Source organism: Aquarana catesbeiana, linkage group LG10 (genome assembly GCF_042186555.1).
Source record: "Aquarana catesbeiana isolate 2022-GZ linkage group LG10, ASM4218655v1, whole genome shotgun sequence".
Taxonomy (NCBI): Eukaryota; Metazoa; Chordata; class Amphibia; order Anura; family Ranidae; genus Aquarana; species Aquarana catesbeiana.
Window position 1 is genome coordinate 240,322,273 of NC_133333.1, and position 22,710 is coordinate 240,344,982.

At 43.0% G+C, this 22,710-nt stretch overlaps 1 protein-coding gene across 1 annotated transcript in view; it reads left to right on the top strand.

Annotated features, from left to right (window-relative positions):
• LOC141111319 (uncharacterized) overlaps positions 1-21,527 on the top strand; it is a 36,960-nt gene extending 15,433 nt beyond the window's left edge. Inside the window, exons 2-11 of the mRNA XM_073603506.1 lie at positions 572-734; positions 2,471-2,634; positions 4,661-4,727; positions 4,806-4,937; positions 5,025-5,360; positions 7,374-7,501; positions 9,617-9,708; positions 10,507-10,624; positions 15,735-15,854; positions 20,551-21,527. Of these exons, the coding sequence (XP_073459607.1) occupies positions 575-734; positions 2,471-2,634; positions 4,661-4,727; positions 4,806-4,937; positions 5,025-5,360; positions 7,374-7,501; positions 9,617-9,708; positions 10,507-10,624; positions 15,735-15,854; positions 20,551-20,733 (1,500 nt within the window). The 5' untranslated portion in view covers positions 572-574 and the 3' untranslated portion in view covers positions 20,734-21,527. The remainder of the gene's footprint in view (positions 1-571; positions 735-2,470; positions 2,635-4,660; positions 4,728-4,805; positions 4,938-5,024; positions 5,361-7,373; positions 7,502-9,616; positions 9,709-10,506; positions 10,625-15,734; positions 15,855-20,550) is intronic.
• The last annotated feature ends 1,183 nt before the right edge of the window (positions 21,528-22,710 follow it).

Consider the following 22,710-nt stretch of genomic DNA (forward strand, 5'->3'; position numbering starts at 1 on the left):
GCTTTTAAAATTTACAAATGCACCAATTTAGATGAAAGGTTTAGCACTGGGAAACACTTTTTGAAAGATAAAAAGTGCATTTTATATACAACTATATAGATCAGACCAAAATGAGGGACAAATGATGAGGGGTGAGGGACAGAGGGACATTGCTCCAAATCAGGGACAGTCCCTCAAAATCAGGGAGAGTTGGGAGCTATGGACTAGTCTGTAGAAGTGGAGATTAAGTCTGCTGTATCAGATAACCGTAGTCCACTCCCGGCTACATCTATAATGATATAATAATAATGTTACACCCTAAATATGAGTGTAATGTGCTCCAAAAGGTGAACGCATCCCTTAAGAGCAGCCTCCATGTTTCTCTTGCGACTGGTTTCTCTGAAGAAACATTGGTGGACATTTCAAATGTGTTTATCGTATCTGCAGTAGCTGCTGCCATAAATCAATTTAGGGATACTGACATGTTTATATGTAAGAAGGGGCCCTTTGTGTTCAAAATGCTAGTCAAAACAGCTGACATTTTGTATCTGCCTTTTTTAAGTATGATATAACAAGGTCTGTTTATATGAAGGACATGATACAGAACCTGGAGCTCAGTAGCAGCAAAAACTTTGAATGGAGAAAAGTCCCCTTAGATGGAGAATTGGAGAGTGTGAGGACAAACATCACGTCACAGCAGAGTGAAGGCTCAGCGAGAACTATGACCCGCGAGTTCCACACAGATCACATCCAAGGTGAGGAGATGGTCCATTTATGACACATGGGATAGGAAAATAGGTCCATAATGTTGAGTATATCTCAGTGACAGCATCGCAGGCACCATTATTATTGTCTTAGAGGATACAGGTGTTACATTTCAGTACTTATATTCCTTCCTATTGTAAGTGTGCAGAAGGTAATATTTCAGACCTAAACTTTAAATTTGATGTGCTTGTTTTATATTGGGACTTATAATCACATAAACACACGCTCACTGTAATAAATCGTTGATTTCGGTAATTAATAACGATATTTCAATAATTCATATTGATGAGGAAAGTTCCAAAAAAGTCAGTTCAGTTCTTGTGTAAAAAGTTAAAAATTGATTTAATAATAAAAATAGCAAAAATTACAAAAACAATATAAAAATATTGAATAAAAAAATAGCATCAATAAGTTTCTTATTCTTGAACTGAAGATTGTATAAATGTATCTTTGTTGTGTGTGTATGTGTGTGTTAGAAGGTTTGTCAGCCCCCTTCAAGTCTCCAAGTCTCTGCCTCAAAAACTTCTGTGACTAGATCTTACTCCACAACTCAAACCCATGAAAACAGCCCCCACCTTTCCTAAAAAGGCTGGTTTAACGTTCTGCTGAGTCTTATCGTTCCACAGAAAACCCGGCAACTTACAAAAGGGTGGGGGTTGCTCAGTCTCTAACATTCCTTAGAAGTAGGCATGTGGCCAGAATCATTTAACGTATACAATATAAGTTTCTTTTAACATCTAAATCAAATACTACATAAAGTAATATGTATATTATATTCATTTAAAACGCAATGTTCTTCTATTTTAACTAAGAAATATTGTGGTGTATAGAAAATATGATCTTTAACTAAAACTTTCAAACTTTTGCACCTTAAGTAATATAAAACCTTCCTTCTCATCTGTGATGGGGGAGGTGAAAGGTCAGCTCACTCTTAATTACTGCCATACAAGGGCTCTCCCAAGAAATGCTTATGAGCTTATAACAATGTATATACTTTCACAAGTATAAAAGTCTATATATAATTTCACTTTTTCCATATATAGAAGAAATATAAATATATATATTTATACATACAATTCAATTATTATGTAAGATCTCATCCATTCATAAATATTCTAACACTCATGATTCAAGGAACATCTCTGGAACTCCAGTCACAGTTTAGGTATTACAGTACAGTTAATGGCTTCCTGTGGTCGTTTCAGATAACTAAGTGACTGCATTTGCATTCACGGTTATGAAAACTAAGGCTGGCCATGCCTAGCCCAAGAAATACAAGCAGTGGAAACATCCTCTGCATTGCCTGCATCAGTCACGTTGTGTAAAACTGCAGTGACCAGCAATTGCAATTTTGGTTAAACCTTTTTCAGCACAGAAACAGTCATGCTGGACAATCTGATTGCTACCAACATCTTATTGTTTCCTGTTCTATGAAGAAGACTTAAAGCTTTAAACATGTGTGTGCAAATTAAGAAGATTCCCTGGTCCTGTAGTTGTGTGAATTATTCATGGAGGCAGAGATGTCCCTCAACCTGCAATTCTTGACCATGAAAATTTATAGTGCTGTCCCCATACGATGCAGTCCTGACCCTTACAAAATCTACTAACAGGCTTACTTATGAGTAGGGGGGTACTATAACCTTAAAACTATATAGAATTACATATTTGTTATTGGTTCACATTTTACTAGACAATAATAGAACTCAATTTCAATTTCTTATTCTAGGGGAATTTCTGCAAGAAGCCATTGCCCTTATGAAAGCCCTAAAACTCGCACTAATGAAAACTAGCACAGAACTCACAGTAAAGAAAACGGGGACAGAGAAGAAACAGCAACACAAGGGTATGATAGACACAAGTGAACATAGTGCGGACAGGCACCAAGATCAGGTAGGAAAGTTTGGATAACTTCTCATATCTTCATTTCCTACATACATTTAACACTTTGGTGGCACCAATCGTACTTGCCTTCTCACAAATATTATTTCAGTCTACTTAATATGAATGCCTGAATTACCAAATGTTCGCATGGAGCCAGGGATACTACATTCATAAAAAGTGAATGGGAAAGGATCCAGGGGTTAGCTGGGTCCACTTAATATAAATGGCCAAATTACCAAATGTTAGCATGGAACCAAAGTTTGCAACATTTTAAAAAAATGAGTGAGAAAAGATCCAGGTGTCCTCTGCCACCCTGAAAATCCATCTGATCCCTTTATAAATGGTGTGACACCTGGAATGTCCTCAGCCATATGATTTGGATTACATATCCATAGACAGTTCAATATAACAACTTCCAGAAAAAGTCCAGTGTATATTGCGTAAATTGACGGCGCTATATAAGTACCTGAAATAAATAAAATAAATAATTCAGAAAGTGAGTCCTATGTTATAAGACAGTCTATAATATCACAATATAAGGATTCAGAGTATAAAAGGTCCAAATTCATTCAAGCCCAGCGAATGTGTCCAATGTACAGTATAAATAAAAGTGACAATCCAAAAGATGCGGCTCCACCATAGGGTAAAAAAGTGGCTGCTTACCACGCATGCCAAAGCCACGAGTTGGTCGGATCGGTATGCTTTTACTTACTTGCTTGTTTTTATGACTTATATTGTGTGTGATTAGTATTCCCTTTTTTTTTTTTACAATAAATCTGTCGTATAGTTTTACACCATGTGGGTTTTTCCAATTTATTTCCCCTACAGGTTATGATGGAGCAATCTTTTTCATTACTTGGGAGATTGCATTAACAATAGAGGATGGAGAGGAGTAATAGGTTTTCATCTCAGATGAGACTTTATTGATACAGCGTTTTTTTTTACTCTTTTTTTAAAAAAAAAGTCCATGATTTTTGGTAAGCAGCCATTTTTTTTTACCCTATGGTGGAGGCACACTTTGGTGATTCAGCTTTTGGAATGCCACTTTTATTTATACATTGGACACATTGGCTGGGTTCGAATGAATTTGGAACTTTTATACTCATAATCTTTATATTGTGATATCATAGACTAATGCCCTGTACACACGGTTGGATTTTCCGACGGAAAAAGTGCGATCGGATTGTGTTGTCGGAAATTCCGATCGTGTGTGGGCTCCATCGGACTTTTTTCGTCAGAATTTCCGACACACAAAGTTTGAGAGCAGGCTATAAAATTTTCCGACAACAAAATCCGATCGGTTAAATTCCGATCGTGTGTACACAAATCCGACACACAAAGTGCCACACATGCTCAGAATAAAATAAGAGACAAAAGCTATTGGCTACTGCCCCGTTTATAGTCCCGACGTACGTGTTTTACGTCACCTCGTTCAGAACGATCAGATTTTCCGACAACTTTGTGTGACCGTGTGTATGCAAGACAAGTTTGAGCCAACATCCGTCGGAAAAAATCCATGGATTTTGTTGTCGGAATGTCCGATCCTGTGTACAGGGCATTAGACTTATCACATGGGACTCACATTCTGAATTATATGCACTGGACTTTTTCTGGAAGTTTTTATATTGAATATTAGCGCAGCAAAAAAATCTTACACATATGGTTTACAATCCAATCTGATTGTTCCTTTGCCGGTTGCTTTTTTGTTTGATCTACCAGTGCAATATTTATTTGTTTTTAGATATACCCATAGAAAAGCTTTGCTCCCTTGCTTGTCTCTGAGTGACATTCTGCAACGTTTCCATCATGAGGGAATGACAGGCATCTGGTTAGCAAGGAAGCAATACCATGGAAGCAAGTTTTTTTTCTTTACACTTGCCATGGTGGCACTACTTGTGACCATGGCAAGTGTGCCATTGACGTGGCTGTTCAACACCTTTGTGAACCTTCTCAACATTGACAGTACTCATTTTCTGCCTAAAATAATGTGATGTCCGAGCTGCTTATTTTATTCTTTATGAATGTGATCTTTTAGAACCAGACCAAGAAGAACCTATATGAAGGCATCATAAATGGGAACTTATCAATGCTCTCAATGGAAGGTATGTTTACAGCACCAAACACTAGACCAGCATTCACCTGATGGCTACAAATCTGAAAAGGGAATTTTGTTTTTTTAGGATTACATTTGCAGCCATTGCAGTTTATGAGAGCTCTGTACAGGGAAGATAATCTAAGGAGGCTGATATCAGCCAGTCCCCTAACCAAGACCCTGGAGGAGATCAAGGAAGCCCTTAAAGCACAGGCTCAAGGTATGATTCACCATATGACCCTCATGTTTGGTTTCTTTGGACACCAGGCTTCAGATGTCACCATTCTGTTTTTTCTCTATTCTACAGAGAAAGAAATGACGAAAATGGCTAACTTAGCCACCACTGGTGATCTTGTTCCCATGAACATAAGCCAGCTCTCTCCACGTCAGATGGTTATTTACCAGTTTGGCTCAGCGATCCTCCATTTTGCATGTGACAGTTCCTCCCAGAGTTCTCTCCTGCTTCTTATAGCTCAGGATATCCCCAGAGTCCAGAGCTCTGTGTGGGGGAGGGAGGCTCTGCGACTAGGAGAATCCTACTATGACACAGAAAATAACATATTGTTTGTACCCAAAACATCACTGGAACATGCAGGAGAGCTTGCAGTGTGCATCATACATGCAGTTGCACAAATCAAAGCAGGTACTTTGCTGTATGTTGTAACCACATGCACAGGTTGTAAGGGTGGGCATGGACCTGTCAGATGCAATGGTGGCTGGTGCGCAAAATTTTTTTTTTGGGGGGGGGGGGGGCGCAAAAAATCTTTGAAAAAAAATCATCAATTGCAGCCACTGTGCCCTCAAACGCTGCCACTGTGCCCATCAAACGCTGCCACTGTGCCATCAAACGCTGCCACTGTGCCCATCAAACGCTGCCACTGTGCCATCAAACGCTGAGGGGGGGGAGGAGGGGGTCCTGTGTAAGTTCATTTTTTCTGTAAAGGTGAACGTACCCTTTAAGGCTGTTCCCCACTTAGAGATGAGCCACGTCACTGTGTATAGTAATTGAAGTACAGAGTTCCTGTACAAAGTTAGCTTGATGTATGTTGTATCTATGTGGGAGGGACACCACTGGGCCCGTGCCCTCTCCACCAGTCCAGCGTACCTCTGCCACCTCATTCCTAGTGACAGAATTGGGTCCCGTCGTGCAAGTAGCGTGGACCTCATGCATGCACTTGTTAAATCTTCCAGTCCTGTACCATGTGGCCAGGCTATGGGCCTCCGTAAATGCAGGTTCAGTCCCGATTGCTTTGGGAAAACGATCACAGAGGAGGGAGCCAGATCACCAACCCCCTCCCTACCTGCCACTGTTCCATCAAATGCTGCCACTGTGCCCATTAAATGCTGCCACTGTGCACATTAAACGCTGCCACTGTGCCATCAAACGCTGCCACCAGATCACCAATCCCCTCCAAAATATTGGGTCACCCCTCCAAATCATTTGGTGGAGGAGGGATTATGGTGTGGAGTTTTTTTTTTTCAGGGGTTGGGCTTGGCCGCTTAGTTCCAGTGAAGGGAACTCTTAAGGTGTCGTCATACCAAGACAATTTGGACAATTTTATGCTCCCAACTTTGTGGGAACAGTTTGGTGATGGCCCCTTCCTGTTCCAACATGACTGCGCACCAGTGCACAAAGCAAGGTCCATAAAGACATGGATGAGTGAGTTTGGGGTGGAGTAACTTGACTGGCCTGCACAGAGTCCTGACCTCAACACGATAGAACACCTTTGGGATGAATTAGAGTGGAGACTGCGAGCCAGGCCTTCTCGTCCCACATCAGTGCCTGACTTCACAAATGCTCTTCTGGAAGAATGGTCAAACATTCCCATAGACACACTCCTAAACCTTGTGGACGGCCTTCCCAGAAGAGTTGAAGCTGTTATAGCTGCAAAAGGTGGGCCAACTCAATATTGAACCCTATGGACTAAGACTGGGAAAATTCATGTGCGTGTAAAGGCAGGCGTCCCAAAACTCGAAAATCTGAAATAACTAACTAATAATAATTGTTAAATTATAGGTATTGGAATTTCCTTTCAAATTTGGCTGTTAGTGAACGTAACAAGTACGAATTTATCCGAAGTTACGAATTATCTGAAATAACGAATGCCGTATCTAAAAGAGTGGAATGTAACGATCTAATAATAAATAACAATAATAATAAAAAAAACTTTTTATTATTATTATCTATTATTAATTTGTTCCATTCCATTTGTTTAGATGCGGCATTCGTTATTTCGGATAATTCGTAATTTCAGATAAATTTGTATTAGTTACGTTCACAAACAGCCCAATTCGGAATTTGAAGATTCGGAAATTCGAAAATTTGAAAACTCGGAAATTCAAAAATCTGAATTTACGAATTTCCGAATTCCGAAATTTTCAAATTTCCGAAAAAAGCAAAAATACGAATGAAACGAAAACGAACACATGCTTTGTTAGTGCACATGTTTATTGTGTACCCCATTTACAGATCTTCCTCCGGTGTTGGTCTAGTGCAGTGGTATGGAGCTATTGGCCCCAATAGTTACTGTGTAACCCTAGAAATACATATCTTCTGCATATATGTTAGACCCGTATAACACTGTATTTACTGTATGTATTGTATGTGGAATATGTATGCACAGTGAATGATACAAGTCCGTCTACCTTGTCCTAGGCCAGCAGCCATTGCCAGTTAATTGTGACTATCTACATTGTATGAATAGAGCTGTTATGGAGATATGCCAAACATTCTTCCGCTGTTGGGGTACACAGAGCGCAACATTGATGGTGAGAGTCCTAAGTGTGAGTTGACCTCCACTACACCAGGCTACATCACAGATCTCTATGACCCTACAGAATGTGTAATCTTTGTATGTCTGTGTTTATTTAATGTTCACTATCACTAGTGATAAATGGGGAGTACTCGGAATAGTCAGGGGTGGGTAGTGGGGTCCCCCCAGGGTTCTGTGCTGGGCCCAAGCCTATTAAATTTGTTCATAAACGACCTGGAGGATGGGGTAAACAGTTCAATCTCTGTATTTGCGGACGATACTAAGCTAAGCAGGGCAATAACTTCTCCGCAGGATGTGGAAACCTTGCAAGAAGATCTGAACAAATTAATGGGGTGGGCAGCTACATGGCAAATGAGGTTTAATGTGGAAAAATATAAAATAATGCATTTGGGTGGAAAAATATGAATGTTTTCCCCCCTAACTGCGGGAGAACCTCTGGGGGAATCTAGGATGGAAAAGGACCTGGGGGTCCTAGTAAATGATTGGCTCAGCAATGACATGCAATGCCAAGCTGCTGCTAACAAAGCAAACAGAATATTGGCATGCATTAAAAAGGGGATCAACTCCAGAGATAAAACGATAATTCTCCCGTTCTACAAGACTCTGGTCTGGCCGCACCTGGAGTATGCTGTCCAGTTCTGGGCACCAGTCCTCAGGAAGGATGTACTGGAAATTGAGCGAGTATAAAGAAGGGAAACAAAACTAGTAAAGGGTCTGGAGGATATTAGTTATGAGGAAAGGTTGCGAGCACTGAACTTATTCCCTCCGGAGAAGAGAGGCTTGAGAGGGGATATGATTTCAATTCACAAATATCATACTGGTGACCCCACAATAGGGATAAAACTTTTCTGGGGAAGGGAAGACACATGGCCACTCATTAAAATTAGAAGAAAAGACATTTAACCTTAAACTGCGTAGAGGGTTCTTTACTGTAAGAGTGGCAAAGATGTGGAATTCCCTTCCACAAGCGGTGGTCTCAGTGGGGGGGCATGGATAGTTTCAAGAAACTATTAGATAAGCACCTGAACGATCACAACATACAGGGATATACAATGTAATACTGACACATAATCACACACATAGGTTGGACTTGATAAACTTGTGTCTTTTTTTCAACCTCACCTACTATGTAACTTTGTAACTATGTGCAGTTTTAAGCTGGGTACAAACTATACAATTTTCTTTGGATTTTTCCATTAGATTTACCAAAACCATATAATATGAGGTCAAACCTAAACACTTTCAATTTGTATGCAATCGGGTAGGCCCTTGCACTACATAGTTGAAGGTAAATTTAAAGGAAATTGAACAACAAAAATTGTATAATGTGTATCCACCTTTAGACATGGGCACACCTGATAATGTTAACACATGAGATGAGTAAGGTGGGGACCTTTAGAAGCGGGGGTTAGTTGTTTATTATTTTTTATATAGCACCATGTTAACCCATGATAGTGTACAAAGTAAGTGATACAAAAAATAAGCAATACAAATAATATTTCCATAGAAGATTCATATAGTTAAAGCGTTTGTTAACCTAAAAAAAAAAGATCCTGCTCCTTTAAAGCATGTTATGCAGCACAGTGCTTGTGCTGTGTAATTTGGCCCCATTATATAACCTGAAATACCTGGCTGATCCTGCCTGACTCTGCCCTCTCCCCTGAAAACTGACCACGGTTTACCATGGCTACTAAACCCTGACACCATGGTCAGCTTACGTGCCTCCATCATCTGCAGCCCTGCCGTCTGCTCTCCCCCCTCCCTCCCCGCCTGTCAGCTCTGTGTTAGCCCCCCCCACACACACACACACACACACTCCTGCTGCTGAAATAACTGTTAATGTGTTATATAATCCTGTTTGTTTCCTAATCCTGTGTGCCTCTGTTTCTGTGTTTTATATAAAAAATGCAGTATATACCAGATTTTAGTGCTCACGTGACCGGCTGGCTTTCTCCTTTCTCCCCCCAAGTGACGCCAGCGGGGGGAATCTCAGCCCCTCCCATTCTAGCTGTCGGACGGGGAGAGGAGAGAGCTGGCCCAAACTCATTAGAATGTGTTTGTAATGAATGAAGTACCCTCAGTTTCCAGTTTCTTCACTAAAGAATAGTTCACCTTTATGTTACAGGATAAACATGAAAGGGACCCTGAAGTGAGATCACTGGTCCAAGACCTCCTGTTTATACACAAACCACCAGACCATTATCACCTGTCAAAAAGGTACCGGAGCGATCCTCGTCCTGTCAGTGCCGAGCCCTCTGATACATAGAGTAAACAGGCAAAAGTTATATTTTCAACAGGGAACTAAATATCTGTGTGTCTTTGTCACTTTTTAGAATTCTGTCCAGTTCTGCTGTGCCTCCTGTTGACATTTGCAGTGCAGAGGCACACCGAGGCCAGAGTGTCCATACACACTGCAACTGAGCTCCCTCCCCGCTGCTGCAACCATCACACACACAGCCAAGGTTTTTTGACTGGGTGGGCAGAGCCTGTTGGGTATTCATAGACCCTTGTTACCAATTAGGTCCACTCTCCCTGTGATAGACAGCAGGCAATTGGCAGATCCATATCCAATAGACAGCCTGCTATTGGCTATACAATCTGACTATTGACCAACTCATTTACTTATACAAACTGGCACTATTGAATAACATAAGTTGAACAACTGGTGATTTTCTTGCCTGGAGTTCAGCATTAAATTTTATTACACGGCCTTCTTAGGGTGCAGAAAGCTTTCTATATGTAATAGACACATTACTGCTTTTCTATAAAAACTCTTCGCTAAGCAAGGTTATTGTTCCTCCAGCTTAGTAAATATGGCGAAGCTGTGTTCATATGCCTAGTCATGAGAAAGAAATAGACAATTGGGTTTTTGCTTGCATTTAATTACATGACTGAAATGAACATAGCTTCATCTTATTCACTAACCTAAGTGAACAGGCTCTATTTAGTAAATCAACCCCAAAGTGTTACATATCGAGACGAGTGAGTGGTCATTTACTGTTCCCATTTCCCCAGATGCGATCTGCATAATGGAATGAAACTGTGGAAAGAATTTGGGAGCACGCTTAGCAAGAACACAGACCGTGAGAGAGGGAAGCACAGAGAAGATGATTCGGACAGGACTGTTCTTCAGGTGGGTTCTCTACAGTCTTTTCAACACACAGCGACCTCTGTCCCGGCCCAACATTCGAAAATGTACATTGGGGAAAATGGTATTGTAACCTATAGTGGTCACTCAATGAGAGCCTAGGGCAGTGAAGGCAAACCTTGGCACCCCAGATGTTTTGGAACTACATTTCCCATGATGCTCAACTACACTGCAGAGTGCATGAGCATCATGGGAAATGTAGTTCCAAAACATCTGGGGTGCCAAGGTTTGCCATCACTGGCCTAGGCTATGTACAATTAGGGGAGGTGCAGCAGCTGTCATTAATGTCCATAACCAATATACAGTATCTCACAAAAGTGAGTACACCCCTCACATTTTTGTAAATATTTTATGTATAACATTGTAAATTTGCTGTCCTCTCAAAATAACTCAACAAACAGCCATTAATGTCTAAACCGTTAGCAACATTATTGAGTACACCCCCAAGTGAAAATGTCCAAATTGGGCCCAATTAGCCATTTTCCTTTCCCGATGTTATGTGACTTGTTTATGTTACAAGTTCTCAGGTGTGAATGGGAAGCAGATGTGTTAAATTAGGTGTTATCGCTCTCACTCTCTCATACTGGTCACTGGAAGTTCAACATGGCACCTCATGGCAAAGAACTCTCTGAGGATCTGAAAAAAAGAATTTTTGCTCTACATAAAGATGGCCTAGGCTATAAGAAGATTCCCAAGACTCTGAAACTGAGCTGCAGCACAGTGGCCAAGACCTTACATCAGTTTAACAGGACATGTTCCACTCAGAACAGGCCTCGCCATGGTTGACTAAAGAAGTTGAGTACATGTGCTCAGCTTCATATCCAGATGTTGTCTTTGGGAAATAGACATATGAGTGCTGCCAGCATTGCTGCAGAGGTTGAAGGGGTGGGGGGTCAGCCTGTCAGTGCTCAGACCATACACCGCACACTGCATCAAATTGGTCTGCATGGTTGTCATCCCAGAAGGAAGATTCTTCTAAAGATGATGCACAAGAAAGCCCACAAACAGTTTGCTGAAGACAAGCAGACTAAGGACATGGATTACTGGAACCATGTCCTGTGGTCTGATGAGACAAAGATAAACTTATTTGGTTCAGATGGTGTCAAGTGTGTGTGGTGGCAACCAGGTGAGGAGTACAAGTGCGTCTTGCCTTTTGTGAGTTACTGTACCATATGCTTAGCCTAATATCTATGAAAGCTTCATCTGCCTTATGATTATTCTTGTAGAAGACACAGGGCATCGAAGGTGGACAGGTACACAATGTGTAGGTGTTACACATGACCACTGTATTGCTCTTTGAAACCTAAAGTCTGTTCCTCTAGTACATGCCCTGTTTCCATTGTCAAAGCCAGTCCTAGTCCTTCAATGTTATGTCTGAAGTATGAATACTAAACAATTACTTCACCATATATAAGCCTCTGATCCAGTAAGTGACAACACTGCATGCTCAATAGTGATCAGAGCCATCCTTTACGTAGGGAAGCCTGGGTAAGTGAAGTTTGCATCACTGTATCTGTAGCGCTCACCCCCTAAGAAGCTGCTAGAATTGGTCGGGTCCCCTGCTCAAGATACACTGACACACCTGAATCTCTGGAAATGAGCTTTATAAAACAGCCAAGGGCCCTGTAAGGGAAGTTGGGTTAGACAAATAAGAGTAGCATAAATGTAATCAGACAGGGTTAGAGCGGTCTCATTTACTGGAAAAGGCAATGGCAGACAACAGCACAGTAGACAACAGATTAGAATAGAGAGCAACTGATCTGCTAAGCCAATGGAAAATTAGCTATGGTCTGCTGGCATTGGGGCCCTTTACTCCTCTTGGTGGAGCACCCACTCTCTCAACAGCAAATACTTCTAATCCGCTGGGTAAAGTAACAATACAATCTCCTCTTGGCAGTATTCCTCTCAGAGGTAAGTAACTGCAAATAGCAGCCAATTGGACACAGAACATTGACCAGTGGCGGGCTCTGCACGTGCGGCTACGAACATGCCTGAGCTCATCCTTATTGGCCGGTAGGCTTCTCACCACACAGGAACTCTGATGGTGTCCCTCTCAGCACAAACAATTCCATGGACACGATGAATGTAGATTCAAGTGTAGCACCCTCATAGTTAGGCTGTTAGGTAAATCTAGTGTTGGCTTCTCCTATAGTCACTAAAGCAGTGATTGTTTAGTCTGGCCTGTTTGGGGATTTTATAGGCTGAGTGTTTGATTACTTCCCCCTGCCTCTAGAAGAAGCTTCTAGAGCTTTTGGCGGGAGGCTTAAAATTCCCAACCTGAATATTTAGTAGGGCCTAGCCAATCACTGGGCAGGTGTGCCCAGGTGGTGACTGGGTTACTGCTAAACAGACTGGAACCCTGGAGTTTCTGTTCTTTTCTCCCCCTGTGGAGATGGATCCCCCTGTGGAGATGGATCCAGGAGCTCAAGAGAATGGGGACCGCTTGCCTCTGGACCCCCCCCATTCCCAGGACTGGTAGCTGGGCTACTCTGCTGGAGGTCATATCTCTGGACTGAACTTTTCCAAAATCGGCGAGTAGAGCCAAACCCCTGGGTACAGTGTCTGATGGTCCTGCAGCTGCTAGAAACCAGACCATTTCCACCCATTTCTGCTAAACTTTTCCAGCAACTCCCTGGATCCCAACTGGGAGAGGGTACAGTATTGCTGTTGCTTAGAGGTAGAGAAGTGTCCTCTGCAATTTGTGCTCCACGTTTTGGAGTATCTTTTACCCTGCTGACTACCTGCACTGATTAGAACAGTTACAGAGGCCCCTTCGGGGGTAGCGCTACACAAGTTAGGCTGCAGCCTCTGGGTAAAGTCAGGCGAAAGGCAGCCTGCAGCTCTGGGCCTCCCTCTCAAGCCTGCACTCCTTGGTTATCCTCTTCTTGTGGCTCTGCCCTATATTGCTGTGCCACTGAAGCTCTAATGAAGCTTGGTTCCTAGCACAGCAGCTCTGTCCACAGCAGCGGCCTTGTAGTCACTTCTTCCCCTGCAGCACTGGCTTAGTAGCACAGCACAGAGCAGCCTTATGTGCTGTGCTCTCTCTTTCTGTCTGCAGAATGACTGCACATATCCCCCTCACAGCAGCTTCTGCCTGGGCTTTCAGCATACTCTCTGCCCAGTGCAGTACACAGCTCAGTCCTCACAGGCTATCCAGTTTATCAGCCATTTCTCCAGGCTTCAGATATCCACAATCCCAGGCCCTGTCCTCAGCTTCCCCCAGGCTGGGGCTCACTGTCTTCTCTGTTTAATTCTTGGCCACAGCAGGCAGTCAGAATCCCCCATTGCTAGGTATGGGCATCCTTCCCTGGCTGCAGCGGCATTCAGTCCAAGTCCTCTTGTGCATTTCCCTCTTCCTGTGCTGTGTCTCTGGCAGAGAGGGAAAAGTAACTGCCGGGGCTAGGGAGAATGTTCTGCCAGGGAGCTTAAAGGGCCACCAGCCAGTGCTACATATCCTACATTTCTTTAGTAGCTTTAGGGTGGGAGACATGGGATACAACAATAGGAACTCAAATGTTAATGTAGAGGGTTAATATGTTTAGCTGGAAATCCGACTATCTGACTCTTATGCCCCGTACACACGAGCGGATTTTCCGTCGGAAAAATCTTGGATGCTTTCTCCGACGGAATTCCGCTCAAGCTTGGCTTGCATACACACGGTCACACAAAATTCCTCTGAACTTTTGACCGTCAAGAACGCGGTGACATACAACACTACGACGAGCCCGAGAAAATGAAATTCAGTGTCAAATTGTTTCCGAGCATGCGTGTTTTTTTGTTTTTTTTGGAATTGCATACAGACTAATAGAATTTCCGTCAAGAACTTTTTCCGTCGTTAAAATAGAGAACCAGCTCTCAATCTTTTGTTGGTGGAAATTCAGACAGAAAAAGTTGGATGGAGCATACACACAGTCGGACTATCCGACCAAAAGCTCCCACCACACTTTTCTTGACGGATATTCCGACTGTGTATATGCAGCATAAGGCTGCACACTAGTTTGGTGCAGTGAGGGGATAAGTCCATTTGTGTCTGTCAGGTACCTGGTGTCAGATCCAGGTTTCAGAAGATGGTTGCCTCCAAAGAAGAATATTAACCTCTCTTCATCTAGGTAAGTGGCATCCATATAAGAGACAGTCTCCTCAATTGCTTCAGTGTGTCTAATTCCCTTGTACACACGATAGGATTTTCCTATGGAAAATGCGTGATAGGAACTTGTTGTCGACCGTGTGTAGGCTCCGTGTGTAGGCTCCATCACACATTTTCCATAGGAATTTCCGTCACACAAAATTTGAGAGCTGGTTCTCAAATTTTCCGACAACAAAATCCGTTGTCGGAAATTCCGATCGTGTGTACACAATTCCGACGCACAAAGTGCCACGCATGCTCGGAATCAAGCAGAAGAGCAGCACTGGCTATTGAACTTCATTTTTCTCGTCGTACGTGTTATACGTCACCGCGTTCTTGACGTTCAGAATTTCCGACCAAATTTGTGTGACCGTGTGCATGCAAGACAAGTTTGAGCTAACATCCCTCGGAAAAAAAACATGGATTTTGTTTCACAGAGGCTTCAGCTTGTATAGGAGCAGTGTGAACAGCGAGCTTTTATGAAACTTTTGGCAAGCTCTAAAGCAGTTTGCTCTAAGCATTTAAAGTGCCATTTAATTCCTGTTTAGAAATGTTAAACACAGATCTTAATTGTAATGCTGATTGTCACTGTAAAGAAGCTGCTAGTAGGCTTTCAACAAGCTTCAAGTAGTGCTGTCTCCTGCCAGGAGCTTTCTTAAAGTGGCAATCAACACTGCCACTAGGATCTGTGTTCAGCATTTACAAACAGGAGCTGAATGGTAATTTAAAAGATTCAACAAAGCTTGCTGAAAGCTCTGCAGATGCTTTGTAAGAGCTTGCTGTTCCTACGACTCTTATACAAGCCTGTGTAAAGCAGGCCTAAGACAGCTTCAGTAATGGCTTTAAATGAATCTTCCTTTGTTATAAAGGTATGTGTGTTTGTTGTTTTATTCCTCGAAAGTTTCAGTTATGAAAATGTAACCCAAAAAAATAAATCATTGAGTAAAAACTGATCCTGATGAATGGCAGGAGGAAACTCTGGATGGTCTCAATGAAGAATTCCTCCAGCTGGTAACTCAGGCTTTACAAAACAAGAAAGAGAAGAAGGAGCTGGCCGATGACCTGCAGTCTGCTAAAGACCCATCTGTGGTAAGCTGCCACTCATACAGTATAAGGATGATATGGACTGACTGACAGGTTAGAGCAGTGATTCTCAACCAGGGTTCCTCCAGAGATTGCTGGGAGTTCCTTCAGCATTGGGCAATTTCTGCCTCTCAGATAAGTTCCCATTGACACCAGTGATCTTATTAGCTATCTGTAAGGAGGTAATTCTTCCCAATGACCACAAGTGTAAGGACCGTTCTTCCCACTGATCATCACACTAATGTATCATGAGTTGTAGATTTCTAGCAGGGGTTCCCAGAGACTGGAGAACTATTTCAAGGGTTCCTCTGTGTTGAAAAGGTTGAGAAAGGCCGGGTTAGAGGATGATGCTGGAGATCTGCTGTGCGTTAACCTGGTTCTAAATATTGATCCAGTGTGCATGCACACTCCACCCAACTCTCATGTCTTTTGGACCAACTTCTTTTCTGAATGTAGATATGCTGTCTACAGCAGTGGTCATCAACCCTGTCCTCAGGGCCCACTAACAGGCCAGGTTTTATGTATTACCTTGGGGGAGATGCAGACTAGAATACTGCAATCACTGAGCAGCAAATGATATCACCTGTGATGTATTTCAGTTTTCTTGCAAAACTGGCCTGCTAGTGGGCCCTGAGGACAGGGTTGATGACCACTGGTCTACTGCAATCCGGTTTAGGACTCATGGGTTGATAAGGTTGTATGGAATTACATTGTGTGCAAAGAACTAGTTTGTAATCCAGACATTCCTGTCCAGCTGTGCCTAAGAAGTTCCCACCATAAACCTTTGTTCTGGAAAGCAGATCATTTCAAAAATAAGTGTCTTGGGCAATGTAATGTTTTCCGGGTCATCAAACACACACTGTGGCCTGTTTATATATAGTTGTCTGTATATTTACTAGAGTACAAGAGAAAATTATCCTTATGGGATGTTATCCTTATCTAAATAGGATCTTTTAACAGAAAAATGTAAGTTCGGTTTCTGTAGATTGGCATTTGTTTTAAATGCTGAGATTTCTTTGCCAGCAAAGACACGTTAAGACAGTTGAAACAGAGCTGCTACCTCCCATCATCGACAGCTTGCAAGCAGGGCTTCCAGCTAGAGAGGTCCCTGGTAACCTCAAATCTTCAAACAGAACAGTGAAGGAAAAAAGTATTTGATCCCCTGCTGATTTTATACGTTGGCCCACAGACAAAGAAATAATCAGTCTATAATTTTAATGATGGGTTTATTTCAACAGCAAGAGACAGAATAACAGCAAGAAAATCCAAAACATACGCATTTCAAAAAAGTTATAAATTGATTTGCATTTTAATGAGTGAAATAATTATTTGACCTCTTCGCAAAACATGACTTAGTACTTGGTGGCAAAACCCTTGTTGGCAATCACAGAGGTCAGACGTTTCTTGTAGTTGGCCACCAGGTTTGCACACATCTCAGGAGGTATTTTGTACCACTCCTCTTTGCAGATCCTCTCCAAGCCATTAAGGTTTTGAGTCTGACGTTTGGTAACTCAAACCTTATTAAGGTTTGGAGCCTGGCTAGGCCACTCCAGGACCTTAAAGAGCTTCTTCTTGAGCCACTCCTTTACTGCCTTGGCGATGTGTTTTGGGTCATTGTCATGCTGGAATACCCATCCACGACCCATTTTCAATGCCCTGGCTGAAGGAAGGAGGTTCTCACCCAAGATTTGACGGTATATGGCCTCGTCCATCGTCCCTTTGATACAGTGAAGTTGTTCTGTCCCCTTTGCAGAAAAACGCCCCCAAAGCATAATGTTTCAACCTCCATGTTTGATGGGGGGAGGGGTGTTCTTGGGGTCATAGGCAGCATTCCTCCTCCTCCTCCAAACACAGCGAGTTGAGTTGATGCCAAAGAACTCGATTTTGGTCCCATCTGATCCCACAACACTTTCACCCAGTTCTCCTCTGAATCATTCAGATATTCATTAGCAGACTTCAGATGGGCCTGTACGCTTTCTTGAGCAGGGGAACTTTGCGGGTGCTGCAGGATTTCAGTTCTTCAAAGCGTAGTGTGTTACCAATTGTTTTCTTAGTGACTATGGTCCCAGCTGCCTTGAGATCATTGACTAGATTCTCCAGTGTAGTTCTGGGCTGATTCCTCACCGTTCTCATGATCATTGAAACTCCGCGAGGTGAGATCTTACATGGAGCCCCAGACCGAGGGAGATCGACAGTTAATTTGTGTTTCTTCCATTTGCGAATAATCACACCAACTGTTGTCACCCTCTCACCAAGTTGCTTGGCGATGGTCTTGTAGCCCATTCCAGCCTTGTGTAGGTCTGACATTCTTGGACAGCTCTCTGGTCTTGGCCATGGTGGAGAGATTGGAATCTGATTACTTCTGTGGACGGTTGTCTTTTATACAGGTAACAAGCTGAGATTAGGAGCAATCCTTTTAAGAGAGTGCTTCTAATCTCAGCTCGTTACCTGTATAGAAGATACCTGGGCGCGAGAAATCCTGCTGATTGATAGGGGATCAAATACGTATTTCACTCATTAATCACTTAAGGACCTGAAGGATTTGCCCCTTTTGGGATACGGCACTGCGTCACTTTAACTGACAATTGCGCCTTTTTTCCCCCACAAATAGAGCTTTCTTTTGGTGGTATTTGATCACCTCTGCAGTTTTTATCTTTTGCGCTATAAACAAAAAAGAGCGTCAATTTGGAAAAAAAAACTATATTTTATACTTTTTGCTATAATAAATATCCCCCAAAAAATGTTTAAAAAATAAATTTCTTCTTCAGTTTAGGCCGATATGTATTCTTCTACATATTTTTGGTAAAAAAATAAGTGTATATTAATTGGTTTGCACAAAAGTTATAGTGTCTACAAAATAGAGAATAGATTTATGGCATTTTTATTATTATTTTTACTAGTGATGGCGGCGATCTGTGATTTTTAGCGGGACTGCGACATTGCGGTGGACAGATCGGACGCTTTTGACACATTTTTTGGACCATTGACAGTTATACAGAGATCAGTGGTATAAAAATGCACTGATTACTGTGTAAATGTCACTGGTAGTGAAGGGGTTACCACTAGGGGGCAATCAAGGGGTTAAATGTGTTCCCTCGTGAGTGTTTCTAACTGTGGGGGGATGAGACTAGAGGAGGAGACATATCGCTGTTCCTGATTAGTAGGAACAATCTGTGTCTCCTCTCCTGTTAGAACAGGAATGGGGCACAGGTGTGCCGCCCCCCCCTAATCCAAGCACCCAGCCCCTAAGCTACATGGAGAGCGCCAGACGCATGGATTTCAGTGGGGTTTTTTTTTAAGCACATGATAAGAGCCGGAGGCTCTAATAAGTTTAAAAAAAGGGTAGGCTCGGGGCGCAGGGTATTGCGACCTGAGCCCACCCAGTTGTGTGACAATAGCGAATTAATATTGGCTATACTATCAAGAAATTTCTTTAAATGGGATTTTTAGGGCAACCAAAGGTAACAAAAGCCATATTATTATAAAATATACATTTTTTATTAATAATACTTCAAAAACTCCTCACATGAGGCACATATTTAAAAACAAACATATTCAAACTGTTCAAGTTATAGCACAAAACATATGAATTATATGAAAGACCCCTTTCACAGTGAGGCAGTTTTCAGGCGTTTTAGCGCGAGAAATAGCGACTGTAAAGTGCCTAAAAACTGCCTCCCCTGCCGCCCGAATGTGCAAGCTTGAGTGCCTTCACACCCAGGTGGTGCGCTTGTGGGACGTTAGAAAAAGTCCTGCAAGCAGCATCCTTGGGGCAGTGTGGGAGCGCTGTATACAGTGCTCCTAAAACGCCACTGCAATGAAAAGTGCTTTGGAAGCGCCGCAACACAGGCGGTTTTAACCCCTTCTTCGTCTGCTAGCGGGGGTTAAAAGCTCCCCGCTAGCAGCCCAAAAGCACTGCTTAAACAGCGCTAAAGTGCTGCTAAAACAAGCTGGCCTTTAGCGCTGACGCAGTGTGAAAGGGGTCAAAAAGTGGTGATACCCAAAACAATGAATAGCTGTATTATACAGCAGTACATGGAATGGGCTAATATTCGCTATTGTCTTCCTGATTCTCCTCCCGGCCAATCAGGAAGCGGGTCCTGAGACCCGATTGGCCGAGAGGAGAAGAGGTTGTATTTGCCGCCGAGGAGGAGGAGACGCAGGGGAAGCGGCCGAGGAGGAAACGCAGAGCAGGGGACACCGAGGAGGAGATGCAGGCCTGCGACCTAGATGGGGTAAGTGCGGGGTTTGCCGATTGACCAACCGAATGGGGGGTTTGACTGACGTACATACGGACCAACCGATGTCCAACCAGTTGCATCTGTCATAAAAGGGAAAACAAGCTACAGAGAAAAATCTTAAACCATCCCAAAATTAAATAAAGAACCCTAACCTTCAGAAGTAGGCTGTGATTGGAGTGATTGGCCAGCCAACGCATGCATATCAGTAGGGGGTCCACTGATGGGTTCCTGAGTGGGGTCAGTCTGGTCATTGGGTTATAAGCACACACCAGGAAATATGAAATGATTATTAGACCAAAGTTACTTCAGGATGATGGTGATGAGTCAAATGCTTGTGTTTGGTACCGGGTCTGATGTGCTCACTATGCCCATTGCTATATAACCCTTACTTTGTGTTTTATATTACATAGTCTTCTCCCAGGCTCAGTAGAAATGAATGAACGCTGATTTGTCTATTATAGTTACACAGGCTGTCAGAGAAGACACGTATGGGAGTCATGCTTGAGATAAAGAGACGCTGCACAGAGGAGAAGATCCGCTCTGCAGAATCTGGCCTCCTTTATCTCCAGGAACCAAACATCACGTCCTCCTCACCTTCACCTGGTTCATGTGAAGACCCCGAGCCTGCACACCCCGAGATCTGATACAGAGAATGTGCTCTGCTGTGATGTGAGCAGACATAAGGAGACGCGTGTTTAATGGCACATCGGTCTTTTCATGTATCTATGTGTACAACACAACTTCTTCTAGAAAAACACTAATATATAGCGGTATGTGTTGTAGATTATGGCCAGATGGGCCAAATGGAACCAGAACTGCCCTCACTGTGAAGTATGAAGGTTTACTCCGGGCTAGAAGGTCTTCTTTTCCATCATAAATCCAAAGGGGGTTATTTTTTGATTTAGGACTGTGCAGACATATACAGACAACTTTACAGAAGGTATAAGGACATTAAAAAAAGAAAAAGAAAATCCTGTTTTTAAGCTTCTTTTGTGCCATCTGCTTGCTTTGATGGACAGGACATCTGTAGCATAATGATGGTAATTCACTATGCAATGCGTAGTCCTGAGGTGGAGACGTGACACAGGAAGCTGCAACGTTGAACTAGAAATATGGGTCTCACTTGCCTGACTGTGCTGTGTGGTAGAGGTGTGTGATTCACAGCAGTGTCTCAAATCGTTCATATCATCATCATCATATTTTAATTGTGTACTTTAGCTGGTTGCTGAGAGTTGTGCCTTTTATAGTTGCAAGCCACTGTTCAAAAACATGAAAGCAAAAGGATAAAGTATAACGAAAAGCATGTCTGGGATCATCATATTCAAATAGTAAATTAACAAGACATAGGGTGCACTCACACTGCAACTGTTTTAAGTGAACCATGCAAGGGTCCAATTGTCACCCCTACCTCCCCCCAACGCTGTATCCTGGCCTAGGCCAACAAGGCCCAGGCCTAGGGCAGCACGGAAAGAGTCCCCGCCGGCTTGCGCTACACTGTTATTGTAGCGCCAGTCTTATGGGGCGGACTGGGCTGAGAGGCAAATTAGTCTAGCGCCCTCATAAAGCGGCCTCACTGCTTCAGTATGCGGGCGGCTGGCATTCCACAACTGTGGGGGGGGGGGGGGGCGCCACTTCTAATTTTGACTGTTCTCTCATCCTGGACCAAAAACCTTCCTCACTGTGCTATATGTTATCTGCTGCACCACTGGCATGGTTATATCTTCTTAGTCCTCTCCATAAAATTACCAGAAATTTGTGCTTAAAGTAGAACTATAGCCACCACTTTTTTTTCATTTTGGATAGAGTAAGGGAGGGTGATAACCCTTGTCAGTTTATTTTTTACCATCCCTGACCCATTGCAGAGATTTCCATTCACTTCCTGCCCCATAGCCAAACAGGAAGTGAGAGGAAATCTATGCAAATTAAGGAAATCTATTGCCCCCCCCAGGCCCTCAGAACTAGTGTCCCCACTTGAAAATTTCAGGGCGGGTCTTAAACAGCAAGGGGTGTGGCCTTGACAGGAAGGGGTGGGTCATATTTAAATTAGGGGGTGCACGAGTTTAGTCAGGCCTAGGGCAGCACAAAATCTAAATACACTACTGCTCCCCCCCCCCCTGCTGGTTTGCACTCACCCTGGATTGTAAGTGGCCCCGGGCACACTCCCCTGTTAACCAGATTAGTGCCTGTATCATGTACTCTTGCATGGTTTGCACTCACACTGCAGCAATCCCGTCTAGGGTTGCCACTTTTTCTTCAAGCCAAACCCGAACATTTTAACGGCGCACAGCATTTGTTTTATTTTATTTTTAGTATATACTATAGGATAACAGACCTGGGACATCTTTGGGGGCTCCAAAGAGAATAGTAATGCGGCTTATATAGTGCCCCTTCACCCTCCTGTCAAGCCCTGTTCTGGACCACATTCCTCTCTCAATAATGTGTCCGGGTTTCAGGGGCACTGACACCTGGACACATGATTCAAAACCCGGACTGTCCAGGTGAATCCCGGACAGGGAGCAACCCTAAACCCGTCCCGGATCAGAAGTGAACTGTGCAGTTGGATTAACCAGTCCCGAGCATGGTTTGGAACACTCACACTACACAAACAAACCAGCCCAAGA